The sequence below is a fragment of the Hydra vulgaris genome, chromosome 12 (genome assembly GCF_038396675.1).
Source record: "Hydra vulgaris chromosome 12, alternate assembly HydraT2T_AEP".
In the NCBI taxonomy this organism is placed as follows: Eukaryota; Metazoa; Cnidaria; class Hydrozoa; order Anthoathecata; family Hydridae; genus Hydra; species Hydra vulgaris.
Window position 1 is genome coordinate 64,047,501 of NC_088931.1, and position 15,000 is coordinate 64,062,500.

The window sequence follows — 15,000 nt, forward strand, 5'->3', positions numbered from 1 at the left end:
TTTTATATATAAATTTAAAATAAACTATTTTATTGTTATAAAATAGCTTAAAATAAGTCACACACCAAATCATCCATTTTGCTTTGCTTAGGAAAATGTGGTTGTTTGAAAAGTGATAGACATCATTCTTCAGATACATCTGTAGAACTATCAGTAAGATTACTTGATTATTTTTCATCATCAAGTCTTGACAAACTTATCGGTAAGATTTCTGAAAAATTACAGCAAAATGCAAAAATTTGAAAAAATTGCATTTATCTAAAAATTTGTATTCAGATTTACATTTAAAAATTGCAAATAAAATTACCATGTAACTTTATTTGTTTCTTCTGAGAAATAACTCTGGAAAGAAAAAAATTGAATTATTTTGACATAAAGAACTAGCTCAATCATGCTAAAAAGGAGCTTAAAAAAGGGTTAAAAAAAAGTTTAAAATAAGACATTGAGGCACTGGAACAACCCCTAAACAGGGGTCATGGTCAAAAAAGTAGACACTCAAAAATTTTATTAAAAATAGACATACAGCACTAATAAAAACTTTGATGGACAAAAAACAAACAATTTAAAACTTTGTGGCAGCACCCTTATGTTTAAACACCAGTTTTATCTCTTTGGCATGGAGTCTACTAGTTTTTTACACAACTCAACAGTTATTTCAGTGCACCCAACTCCTTTCAGCCAATATATGAGATCCTGCATATTCGATGGAGCATGGATTGCCACTTTTCTCTTCATGATATACCAAAGATTCTTGATTGGATTTAAGTCAGGAGAGTTTCCAGGCCAGTCTAGAAGCTTTATTTTGTTTTTCTTAAGTCAGGTGGTTATGACTTTGGCGGTATGACGCGGAGCCGAGTCCTGCTGGAATGTATTACACTTCTGTATGGCCATGATGGGTTTCAGCTTGTTTTCCAAGATTGCCTTGTACTTGGCTGCATTGACAGTTTCCCCTTTTGGAATGAAATGTATGCTGTCACAGGCCAGAAGCAGACATACATCCCCAAACCATGATTTTTGGTGGATGTTTCATAGTTGGCACGGTGTAACGCAGTTTGTACCTTGTACCTGATGGACGTCTAACTCTAGTAACCCAAACACTAAACTGGCAAAACCTTGACTCACCACTGAAGAGTACTTTTCTCCACTAGGCAGGCATTTAATGTAAGTGCTTATTGCAAAATAGCACTCATTTCTTCCTCTGGACATCATTCAGCAATGATTTCTTGGCGGGTGTTCTTCGACGTAGCTGTAAGTCATCACGAGTTGTCTACGAATGGTACGAGAACTAACCACAACAGGCAGGTATACATCAATTTAGGATGATACAGCAAATGGATTGGTAATTGCATGTTTAATGCATTTTTAGCTGGGGTCCCAGCCCCGGCTAAAAATGAGACTTTTTGCAAACCTGGCCCCAGCAAAATTATACGATTGAGCAGGGGTTGATAGCCGGAGCTAGAAAAAAGTTTATAATACTTTTTGTATTATAATTTTATATTTACATTTACTGTTTATTACATACTGGCATATATTTATATATACTGAAGATTTTAAAAGTTGCAGGATGTATTAAAAATAAAAACATGAAGATAGAGAAGAGTTAAAAGACTTTTTTGATGTGCAAGGACAAAAAACTGAATTAATAAAAGTTTTTATAGCAAGAAGGGACAAATAAAGTAAAAAGATGCAACTTGTTGAATAAGAAGCCAAGTAAGAATGAGTTTTGGTTTATCGTAATAGTGATGATAGCTTGTTTGAACATTGACCATGATAGTATTTGTAGGAAAAAAAAGAATCGCTCTTACAACAATGGGAGAGTGGTTCAAGCTTGGCATATAAAGCAGGTCTAATTACATTCACAATGTGCTTTTTGACTTTGTCTGAGAGTAAGAGAGTTGTTATTGTCAATATAGGAAAGCCAATAATATTGCAATATTTTTTTGCAGTAATTAAATGAGTTTTGTTGCCTTAAAAAATTAAAAACCATAAGCCACTGCGAGCCTTAAACTGTTACAGAAGAGAGGTCAGATTAAAATCTAGCACTTGTTCTAAGCAATCAAAAAGTGAAGATTTTTTTAAAGTTGAGTCCTTAGCTAATACTTTAGATGTAAAATTTTGATGAAGATTGTTATTGTAGATAAAAAACATTACAAGAGCAAAGATAGAACTTTGTGGTACCCTTAAAGTTACTTGAAATAAAGTGGAGTGTAGGCCTTCAAGAATAACTTTAAATCTTGTCTGGAGCACAAGCTCTAGAAGTGTTCAATTGAGAATTAACTTTAGCATTACAAGCCATAGTGAATTTAATGTTTAAAAATAGTTTAATTTGTTTAACTGGCAGAAAGAGTGTGGCCATTAGATTCAAAGGTTGAATTAGAGTAAGATTTTTTTGCAAAAAACTCTGCTTTATTCTGGGTAGAAGTAAAAAGTCAGGCCCATGAATTAAAGATTAAATGCTAGACTTACTTTAGTTAATGACACTAGTAAAGACTTACCAAAAGTCTCGATCCTTACATCTGAGATAAGAAACAAGATTTAGTAAACTTAGAATAACAGAGCTTAACATTAGACAGGACCTTTTTACATTGGCTTCTTGGAATAATAAAAGAACATTTGTTTATAAGAGAGATATTCTTGTAAAAAAGATGTGAAAAAAGATTAAAGTTTAATAAAGCAACTGGTCAAAATGGTGAAAAATGTGGAGTAGAATGAGGCTTGACTTAATAAAGATGCGCTTTATGCATACATATTATGGGTATAAACATATATTTTTGCTATTTATTTAGATGCTGGCAAACAATATCCTTTTATATTTATATAAACTTTAGTATTAATTTGGTGTAGCTAAAATAGAAGATGATCAGATGAATGTGTAGTGTGACTCTAACACGACAAGAGAAGGAGGCATAGTCTTAGGCAGATTAGAAAAAAGCGTCTTATCAGACAACATTTGTTGGAGAAGATTAAGTGATTTAGGTATCAGCATTAAGAGAGGTAGAAGCTTCAGTAGAAAATGGTAGCAGTAGAAGTAAGAAAACTTGAAGAGAGTGCCTTATATATTGTATGAATGATGTTTAGTTAAGAAAGAAAATGCTCTAGATTGTTTATATTAGAGAAACAGCATAAAAAAGGAAAGCTAAAGCCTGATGATGACAACAACGATAATGATGATGATTATTATGATGATCATGATCATGATGGTAATGATGATTATGATGATCATAATGATGTTTATATATGCATATATATACAAAATATAACATGAATTTTTAATAAAAAAACCCCGGCCCCGGCTATATTTTATCAAACCCGACCCGGCCCCAGTCAAATATCAACCCCGGTTGTTTACTAAACAACAGATGCTTTTTTGGGAGCAATGTCTTTCGTTTTACCCATTTAAACGTAAATAAACTAATAAACAATAATACTGACTAGAATAGAGTTTAATAGAATATAAAAAAAGTCACTTACACAAAAAATGATAAAAAATAAAAATATGAGCGTAAATAAATGTTCATTCTCCTTAGAAACAGTATACCAGTGACTTACACATAATAATTACTAATTTACCAAGGTCTAAAATGGGTTGAATAATAAAAGAATAAGACAAAAAAATTTAATTACAAAAATACTATGCTTTGATGACGTTAAAGTTGTTTATAAAAAATTTGTTTTCATGGCGACATTTTGATACCAGCTCATTACTTTTTTTAATAATTTCATTTATGATGTTATTATGTAATACTTCTCAGTTAGACAATGGTTGCATGATTTTCCTCATGGGTTATAACGGTTGTGCTTTGTCAACGATTTTTGATGTTATAATAGGATTTATATATCCCTTTTTTTTAATTTCCCACATCAACTTGGAAAACTCTGTTGTTTTGTTTTTGTATTGGAGTGAGTTTTAGTGTTTGTACCAACAGTCTTTATAAAAATTCTCTGTTAGTCCAATATAATTGAATCTGCTATTTTGTGGTGAAGTTTTTATATTACAGCAGAATACTATATTTTGTTGGAGGCATCTACCTTCCAAAGGGCATTGGGAAGTTTGTCGGCAGTTGCATTGTTGGTTGGTTGAGGTGTTAGTACCAGATAAAAATTGTTTATTGTGAGCAGTGATAATATTTTTGATTTACTTGTCTCATCCTTTTTCTGTGACAGTTCCTAAGTGCTCCAAAAACTCTTATTCGCGTAGTTTTTTTCCTCGAACATCAGTTTTTTGGAATTCGCTTCCTTCATCTTGCTTTCCTGATTAGTATAATTTGCAATCTTTTAAGCCATCTGTCAATCGTTATCTTGCTCTACAATCTTCATCTTTTCTCATCCAGTAACTTCCAACTTTAATTAGTGGTTGCTTGCAGCCTTGTTGGAAGCGATATGTATACATATGTATGCATGCATACATACATACATATGTATGTATGTATGCATGCACTTATGTATGAATGTATGTATTTATGTATGAATGTTTATATGTATGTATGTATGTATGTATGTATGTGTGTATGTATGTATGTATGTATGTTTATTTGTATGCATGTATGTATGTATGTATGTATGTATGTATGTATGTATGTATGTATGTATGTATGTATGTATGTATGTATGTATGTATGTATGTATGTATGTATGTATGTATGTATGTATATATGTATGTATTATACACACAAACACACACATTTATCTAACTAAGAACCTAACCCAAGCTATATTTGGCCTTTTTTTAAGTTTTAGTAGTTACTCTTGCATGCAGTGTGACACTTCACAACAAAAAAATAACATTGGTCTTCCTAGAACAAGTTATTTTTAAGTTTTCTACAACAGTTTTAACATTTTAGAAAAACTATTTTATTATTTATATTTCAAGTTAAACTTAAATTATTTTCCTTTTGAAAAATGGTTTGAAAGGTGTTTTTTTTTTAATGTATACCAATATGGTGCTTTTTATAACTTAAAATGGAAATGATAATAAATTATTTATTAAATGGAAATGTTAAATAACAAATTATTTATTTTTATCTTAGAAATGACAAAGTCAAAAAGAAAAAATGTTTTAATTCATAATATATGTTAAAAATCATATTTTATATGTAACTTTTTTATAAAAAAATATAAGTTTAAAAAAATATAAAATTGTATAAATATCAAAACTCTAATCAAAGTACTACTTAAAGCAACTTTTAATTATCTGAGAGTATTTTATTTTATCTATTAAATACTTTCGTTTTAGAATGCATACTGTTCTAGTTTAAAACAGTTGCATTCTAAACATTTAATTAAAAAAAAAATTTTTAAATCAAAAAATGAATACAAGAGGATACACAGAATTTGTCTTTGTAGTGTGTGTGTGTATATATATATATATATATATATATATATATATATATATATATATATATATATATATATATATATATATATATATATATATATATATATATATATATATATATATATATATATATATATATATATATATATATATATATATATATATAAATATATATATATATATATATTTCTATGTATGTATATATGTATGTATATATATGTATGTATGTATATATATAATTATATATACATAAAAAGATGTATTATTATGGTATAATAATAATACAAATACTCTTGTGCATTTGAGAATGATCAATATTCTTAAATAATAGAAATGTTTATTTATTTATATAAAATGAATAGAATGAATGAGTTTCATGCCTTTTGGCAATCATCAGCTATCATGTATAACTCATAACAGAAAAACCCTTTAAAAAAAGAAAAAATTACGGTGGAACAAGTTCTGACATTACAATATCAAAACAAAATAAAAAAAAAAAAAAACATTAAAAAATTAAAAAACACATCACAAACATAAAATTATATGGTACAGCCCCCCCATTTAGCAAAAATGTTGAAACTAAAATTGTAAATTGCTTCTTAGCTTTAATCGACTTACACTTTCCAGTAGAACACAGGCTTTATAAAGTTTTTAATCGAAACTATATTAAGGTTAGCTATAGTTGCATGCCTTATGTCAAGTCTTTAATAAATGTACATAATGCAATTTTACAATGCAACTGCATAAAAAAAAAATTTGTCTATTAAATAATCAATGCCTTTATAACAATATTATATACCAAGCCATTATAAGTTCTAGAGATCCTGAATTGAAAGAATTTAAATTAAGATATGCCAACCATCTTAAACTTTTCAATGCATTCAAATATCAATAATAACACTAATATTTCAAAAAAAATATGGAAACTAAAATCTAAAAATACAAAACCTGTGATTACATGGAAGATAATAGTGCAATGTAAGCCCTAAAATCAAGCACCAAAAGTTCGTAATCTTTATCTCTGCGAGAAGTTTCACATACTGTCATACAGACGAGTAAATTTACTTGATAAAAGATATGAAATAATATCAAAGTGCTAACATTCAAAGAAATTTTTACTTACCTTTTTCAACGCAGGGGACTAAAACCTTTGACATCTTTTTATTTTTGTTTTGTTTTTGTAACATCGGAACTTGTTCCACCGTAATTTTAATTTGTTTTTTTTAAACAGTTTTTACATTATGAATTATACACAATGGTTGATGATTGCAGAATAGCATGAAACTCAGAAGTTGTTTTTATTCATTTTATGTAAATAAACAAATAAATAAGTAAATATATTTATTTATATATATATATATATATATATATATATATATATATATATATATATATATATATATATATATATATATATATATATATATATACATAGATATATATATATATATATATATATATATATATATATATATATATATATATATATATATATATATATATATATATATATATATATATATACATATATACATGAATTTCGGCAATCATCAACCATATATAGTGTGTATATATGCAGTAAGCCATTAAGAGAGAAATTTAAATGAAGCTTACATCAACACCACCTTTCGGAGTTGCTTCTCTGTATGTTGAGCGACATTTAGGAAGATTTAACTAAATGAAAACCAACAATTAATTTTCAAATAACAAAAAATAAACGATTGCTTATTAATAAGTAAAATCAAAATAATAATTCTATGTGTACATAAAATGACATAACATTACAATTGTATATATATGCAACCTGAATTTTATTACTATTACTATAGTAATAGAATTTGAGTTACAAAATCCTAATAAAGCCATAAAATGACTATCGGTAAAATAAAACCATAAAATGACTATAGGCAACTCCAATAAAATGTGAAACATTTGTTTGTAATGGTCACTTGTTAAACAGTTAACTATCCTTGAGAACATTTTTAATGATTAGCAACACAATTATTATTTTTTTATTCAATTAATTTCTTTTGATTTCATGCACAACCTATTTTCTTTTACTCTCAAGCTGGAAAAATCAGAGGCTTAATATGCCTAAACCATTTCAATTTTTTATTTTGAATCAAATTCCCTCTCATAATACTCTCATAATTTCTTCAGTTTTTTTTTATTTGAAATAAAACATTCATTGTAACAAAGTTTTTTACACATAGTTGGTTTCATTTTCATAGCTTTGTATTTTCTCTATAATTATTAAACCTTTTATTGTGTAAGATGACCAAGTAGTAATTGTATATTTCAGGTTAGGTCTGACATACGTTTTGTACAAATTGATTCATAACACTAAATACCTTGATGTTATGTTTTTTAACATTAAACATTCTAGTTGACTTATTACTAATAACTTGATGAAAATACTAATACATAGTTGATGCGTCAAGATCTCTCTATTCAACTGATTTTTCTAACGTGATTCAAATTGTAGTTTATGCATGGGTTAGTTTTTTTCCTCTTGCATAACTATGTAAAGCTTCATTAACTAAATTTTTGTTCATTCAGTAGTTTTATTTAAATCATTTTAAATATCAATAGTGTCATCTGGAATACTACTAACTCATTAACTTAAAATCATATGGATATAGCTTACAGACAAAATTTAAATTGTCATACAAGTCAAACTGTTTATTAAAAAAAGCATGAGGCCTAAAATAAAACCTTTTGACACACCACTAGCAACATGAAATTAATCAGATATGTGTACTCTAAATACTACTCTCAGCTTTATATTAGAAAGTTTTTAACCTACACTGCACGACATAATGATAGAACACTCCAAAAAGATTTATAAAACTCTATTATACATTTATATCTAAAAAATAATTTTTATTTAAATGAAAGCAAAGGGTTTACAACACTAAACAACATTTTAACAAATTCATTTTTAACGTACCTCGCATTTTATAAAAAAAAAAAAAACGTTTTTTCAGTGCAACAAAATTATAAGACAAGTTTACAAAAAACGTTTTATTTGTAAACCGCAGTTGTGGGCAATTAAGAATATTTATTTGATGTAAGCACCACAGACAATTATTTAACTGTAAACTTTTGTGAACTGTCAAAAATTTAGTTTAGGTTTTTTTTTATTAAGTATAAGATAACAAAGTAATTAATAATGGGTTGTACTGCACCGTTGAGTCCAGATGAGAAAAAAGTGCTCTCTAACTTATTGAAAATGGGTCACTCCATTAGTTACATGGCTGTTGACTGTGATTAAAAACTACGATAATAGTTCTCATATGTATGGAATAAAAAAAGTCCCCAACGTCCATCAACAATAAGTGACTGTGATAGGCGAAGGTTGTTGAGAAAAGCTTCAAATTCTACATTAACTGCACATCAAATTAATGCAGAAGCAGGTGTAGTTGCTAATTTATGTTCAGTTCAGCGAGTTATTCATAATGCTTTTCACCTTTCGCACAAAATACTTTAGTGAAAACCACCTTTGACAACAAATCACATAAACAATCAATAACTTTTGCAAAGGACTATGTAACATGGAAAGAAGAGTGGCAAAAATCCATTTTATAGACGGAAAAATAAAGGTTAAGGATTATCTTTTAATTGTTCAAGAATTTTTAAGATGTGAAGCATTTGTAATAGGTGGTGAAAATATTTTTTCAGCAAGATAATGCTAGCGTTCATAGAGCTAAGATAGTAAAGGAATATTTCAACAGCAGTAAAATTGAAACATTGAGGTGGCCAGCTAGATCTCCAGTCCTGAACATTATTGAGAATGCTTAGACACAGCTGTCACATAGTGTTTAAAGGTGGTAAACAATATAGTTCACTAGCTTACTTGAAATCATCCATCGCATCTGCATGGGATGCAATTGACATTTTGTACATAAAAAAGTTGTATGATTCTTTACCTTCTAGAATGATTCAAAAAAATGGTAAAAGTACCCACTATTGATAGTTTAAAAGACGTTTATATTACTAGACTAGTTTATATTATTAGTTGTCTTTTTATATAAATGACAATTAATATGAATTTTTCCAAAAGTGTCTTTTTCACACAAGTGTCAAAAGTGTCTTTGTTGCACTGAAAAAACTGTTTTTTTTAAATAAAACACGAGTTAAGTTTAAAATAAGTTTTTAAAAATGTTGTTTACTCCTGTAATCCTTTTTCTCTCATTTACTATAAAAATTAGTTTTTAAATATAAATGTATAGTAGAGTTTTATAAATATTTTTGGAGTGTCTTATCATTATGTCGCGCAGTGTAATCATGGTTTCCACCATTTTTTTGAGCTTCCACCTTGAGAATTGATATGTAAACATGAAAAATTGATATGGATTGATCATTTAATGTGTCAGCAATTGACCTATTATCTGTGCCAATAATTCCTAAATTACTCAGAAAAAAAACTTTGCATAAGGTATTAGTATAACTAAAATGCTTGAGATTTTTTGTTTCAAAAACTAAGTTTCTAAGAAACTTTTTTTTATATTTGTTCTGAGAGTTAGATTTTTTTTTTATATTGTTCAAATAGATCTGAACTATATTTCACTTTGAAGAAGAATTTTTGTATTATATTTTTATGAGCATCAAAGGTGTATGAATGAGCCATAGAGTCTTAATGTCATAGATTCTTTTTATTAGTACATATCATTTTTAAACAAACATACTTCTTATGTAGTTATAATGATTCAAGAATAAACTCTGATTGCCATTTTTATTTAAATTGCTTAACGTCTTCGATCAATCAACATTTTGAATATATTAAATCAAGACATCAAGATCAACTACCCTTAGAGGGCATTCATAAAGTACATCACAGTAAAACCACTGATTTAGGACCCCTCCTGTGCGCAACTAAATGCTTTCAGCGACCCCCATTTACTTGAACTTGAACCATCTTCATACTGTTTGAGGTATGGAAAATTGAAGCTGTCACTAATGTATATCCATGCATGTTTTATAATTCAATTCATTTTTGGTAATTTGCATACTTTTAATTACTTCATTATCTGCTTGATGTGACACCTTTGACGGCTATGTTTTTGGTGCAATATGATTTTTCAGCATTATAAATTTCGAGGACCAGCAAGAAATACTTCCAGTCTTTATAGTTTTATCTATACTTAAAAATTTTCTGACATTTGCTCTGATTTTGTATTATCTATAATTAAAAATTTTGCTCTGAGTTTTCAAATTTCAAATTTCAAATAATATATTGACATAAAAATTTATTGCTACACCACCAACTTCTTTTGAAAGGTTTTATTACAGTTAAATTTGTATAAACAGTTTTTTTTAATACTTGTATTTAATGCTCATGTAATACAAAATTTCAGTAATGATAAAACTGATAGTTCAATAAATTTATCTAAATTTAATGAGACAGCATTTGTATAAAGCCACTGTAATTGCATATTAAATATACTGTCAAAAGCTTGTTGATCTTTATGACATTTATTTTTGTTTTTAATTATCTTAATACCTACTTTTATTTTTTGATCTTATTAATCTGTTGCAACTATTATTAAAGCAGAACTCAATTTATTCTTATTTTTTGAACATGTAGCAGAATTTTTTTTTTTTTGCTTTTTGCTCACAGCAACAAAACCTTTCTTTGGATTTATTTACTACATATAAAAATTGTTTTTTTTTTTAAATTTTGATCTTCTTTTGATGTAGTCTCTGATAAATAGGTAGAACGCACAAGGAGTGCTGCTACATTGGCTGACAAATAGGTAGAAAATGCAAAGAGTGACGATAAATTAAGTGAGGGTTTTGATTTTGGCAGGCAATCTACGAAATAAAAAAACTATATTTTTATTTAGAATTTTTTCAATTACATCAATTAGGTTAGCAACTTTGCTGTAATTTAAAAAACGTTTATTTTTAACAACTTTAACAATAATTTTCACTTTAACTTTAACAACACGGAAGTGTTAGACCAAAGTCAAAAGTAATTAAAAGTGACATGATTTGTTGTCAAAATAATTATTTTTCACCTTCCATACTCTCAAAGACAACAAGTTATAGAACTATATATAAATATATATGTATATACACACACGCATATACATTCATTATATAATCATAAAAGCAAGTTAAACTTGAATATTTTATACAAATATTGTAAAAATTGAAAACTAAATATTCTCACCATGTTTTGATTTTCAGCACATTTTTTATGTGCAACAAATTTACAAGCTGTGCATCGCTTCTTTGGACCTGATTTCTGTACAAAAAAGAAAGGAGGAAACTTATTAAACACATAATTTTACATATAGGTTTAAGTTTTATTGAGATTTTTTATACGTTGTAAACCAGAATATTTGTTGCATTAAATTTTGATTCATATGTTGAGACAAAAAAAATTCTAAATATTTTTTTTATTAAAAGCTATTTTGTTTAAAATAATGTGTGAAAGCTGCCTACTAAAACAATTATCTTGGCTTCAGTAAATACATCAACTGAGGGTTTTATTTGTCTAATAAATTGTCTTATTTTAAATTTGATGTTTTAAATAATAATGTGATAATAATATACTAGTACAATGTAAACCTAATAATGCACCTGTAGATATATCAATCAGCAGTGTAACATTTAAGTTGTTCTGCTGTATGGAATGACTAAACATCTTAAAGGACAAATGAAACTTAAAAAAACTGAAAATAAAAACCTACTGAAATGGTACTACACATGCATTTGATACAAAATGAGAATGTTTATATTTTAACATTATGCATTATAATAAATACTGGAGTGTTTTTGGATGCTAAAGTAAAAAATAAAAAAAAAGTTACTGTATTGTAAAACATAGAACAATGAAACTTTTTTTTTTTCAAAAAAAAAATTTTCTTCACTACTTTTTCATCTCATTAAACTTTTTTGCTCCACGTAATCACAATGATGGATTGACGATTAATCTAAATAATTCATGAAGAGTATGAAAAAAAACCAAACATTAAAATAATCACCAGCAATCATACTCAATGCGTATTAAGATTATAATTTATTTTAAAAACCTAATTTCTGTGCAAAAGATTTAATCAAAGTAATATTTTTGTTTATGAAATACTTATAATTAAAAAGGTATATCAATCTGGGTCTTAAAAATATAGAAAAATAATAAACTTTTAGTAAAATTAGTCTAAAAAAAAGACTTCTAACTTCAGCTTAAAAATGCTAGTTAAAAAAACCATTCTAATTTTTAAAAGCCTCCATGAAAGATTCTTTATGATCTGGGTCTTTTCAGAGAAAATAGTTTTAACTTATATATGAAATCCAGATATTTTAAAAACTTTTAAAAACCCACATAATTGAGGGTTGAGGGGTGATACTTTCTTACTTATCTTGTTACTTTAGAAAAATAGCATATAGTTTTCATACAGGTTTTTTAAAAGAGTTATAACCCTAGTCCGTATATATATATATACATATATTATCAGGACAAGTTATGCGACAAGATACAAGTTATAAGTACAAGGTAAAGTGAAAAACTTTTGCAGATGCTAGTCTAGCAATCAATGTGATATATGATTTTTAAGATTTCATTGAACTCGATACCTACTCTGACTTTAAATTAAGTCATTTTTTTAGTGTATTGGTAACAGATTAATTCCAGTGTTAACTTATGTAGTTTGACCAATGTTTTCGATACTCTTTTGTTTCTATAGCAAAATAAAGAAAAAAGAACTATTATCAGAAAGAAGGGAAAAAAACTCCAACAGTAATAAAACCTCTAAGCAATTAATTTCTAAAAATAAAAATTAAAAAGCTTCATTTCCGATGTTAAAAAGGTCCCAAACTTCCAAGACATGTTGTGTTTATATTAAAGAGAATGATAAATAAAATGTTTGAGCTAAATTTTTTTGATTAAAACAAAAGAACAAATGTGTACCAAGAAAAACTAACTTTTTTATTTTAGTTGAAGCTTGTCTCCTCCATTTTATTGTAGGCCAAGAAGTCAGCATAATATATGCTGCAATCTACAGACTTGCTAATTTATTCAAGCGCGTTTTATTCCTAAGAGTTTCAATACATGAGTCATTTTTTTTTGTTTGTTTGTGTAAAAGATCAATTATGTAAATAAACAAAAAAATAAATGACGTCATGTACTAAAGCTCATAGGAATAAAACATACTTGAATAAATTATTACTGACTTATTGGTCTACAACAAAATAGAAAAGACATGTTTTGACTAAAATAAAAAAGTTAGTTTTTCTTGGTATGCATTTGTTCTTTTGCTATAATCAAAAAAATTTAGCCCCAACTTTTTTTTTATCATTCCCTTTACTATGAACACAAGATGTCTCGGAGGTTTAGGATCCTTTTAAAGACTTAATAGTATGAAAATGTGTTTTTATATATAGGACTTTTACAATGTGTCAAGTTAAACTTAAACTATTACTTAAGAATTCATTCAGGCAACACAATTTAATTACGGTTATGCTATTTTTACTTACAAGTATATATCTACTATAGTGTATTTAGATAATGAATTGTTAAAAGTTTTTCCAATTTTTATAGCATACAGCACAAAACGAAGAACAATGAATAAATAGATTATTAACCCATTCCAAACCCTCATTTGATGTAGCAGCACTCCTTTGCGGCAGCAGGCTATTTTAGGGTGATTTCAGAGATGTTATCTAAATACATATTTATTGTTGTGTGTGTGTGTGTGTGTGTGTGTGTGTGTGTGTGTGTGTGTGTGTGTGTGTGTGTGTGTGTGTGTGTGTGTGTGTGTGTGTGTATATATATATATATATATATATCTTTGCTTTTAATGTTTTACTAATGTGTTGCTGAGTATATTTAAACTTTTTAGCTGCTTGTCGCTGAAAAACTTCAACTTATGATCAAACATAAGTTAGAGTCTTTTAATGTTTGTCTTGGTCATTTTTTTTCTTCTTACTCCCTTGAATTCTTCAGCACCCAGATCACATTTCATTATCTTGTAGATAGTATTTTTACTCAGTTTTAAAATGGTCGTAAGTGAACTTTTCCACAACATTTTTTTAATTTAAATAAAATTTATTTTATTTAAATCAAAGAAATTTTGTTCGCCTTTAAATCTAGTCTCATTTTTCAGTTGTCACCTGTTATATACACACACTAATGATAAAATAGCAGCCCCAATGATATTTAACCAACTTCAATTTATCCAACATACTCCAACCTGGTCAAAACAACCAAAGGTCAAATATCAGCCCAGTAATACTAATGTCGCATAGTAGAAAAGCAGTTCACAAGTATGGATTTCAAAACCACCATATCCATGTAATTAATGCATTCAACTTGTTTCTCTGTGTAGCAGCTTCGCTTATCAAAGTTTTAGGTTTAAAGTTAAAGGTTTGAGAGCATGAACATCTGTTAAATTAATTGGAAAATACATTAAAAACCAAGCTCAACCCTAGTTGAGAGCATGCTACAACAACTTATAAATTTATTGGTAAATACATCAAACACTGAGCTCAACCCTAAAAATCTTAATGGGATCCCAAAGTACCAAGACAAGTTCATATTTTAAATAAATTTTAGAAAATAAGTTTATAGTTAATTAAACTTACCAAAAACAAATTATTTATTGAGATATTACTAAAAAACTTTTCAACTTTTTTGTAAATTTTTGTAACCATCTTATTTC

General features: G+C 27.5%; 1 protein-coding gene across 5 annotated transcripts in view; it reads right to left on the reverse strand.

Moving 5' to 3' along the window:
- LOC100211621 (diacylglycerol kinase zeta) overlaps positions 1-15,000 on the reverse strand; it is a 118,523-nt gene that overhangs the window by 77,080 nt on the left and 26,443 nt on the right. For all 5 annotated transcript variants that reach the window (XM_065814085.1, XM_065814087.1, XM_065814088.1 and 2 more), the window contains exons 3-4: positions 11,511-11,585; positions 6,950-7,009 (exon numbers count right to left, since the gene is read on the reverse strand). In XM_065814085.1, the coding sequence (XP_065670157.1) occupies positions 6,950-7,009; positions 11,511-11,585 (135 nt within the window). The remainder of the gene's footprint in view (positions 1-6,949; positions 7,010-11,510; positions 11,586-15,000) is intronic.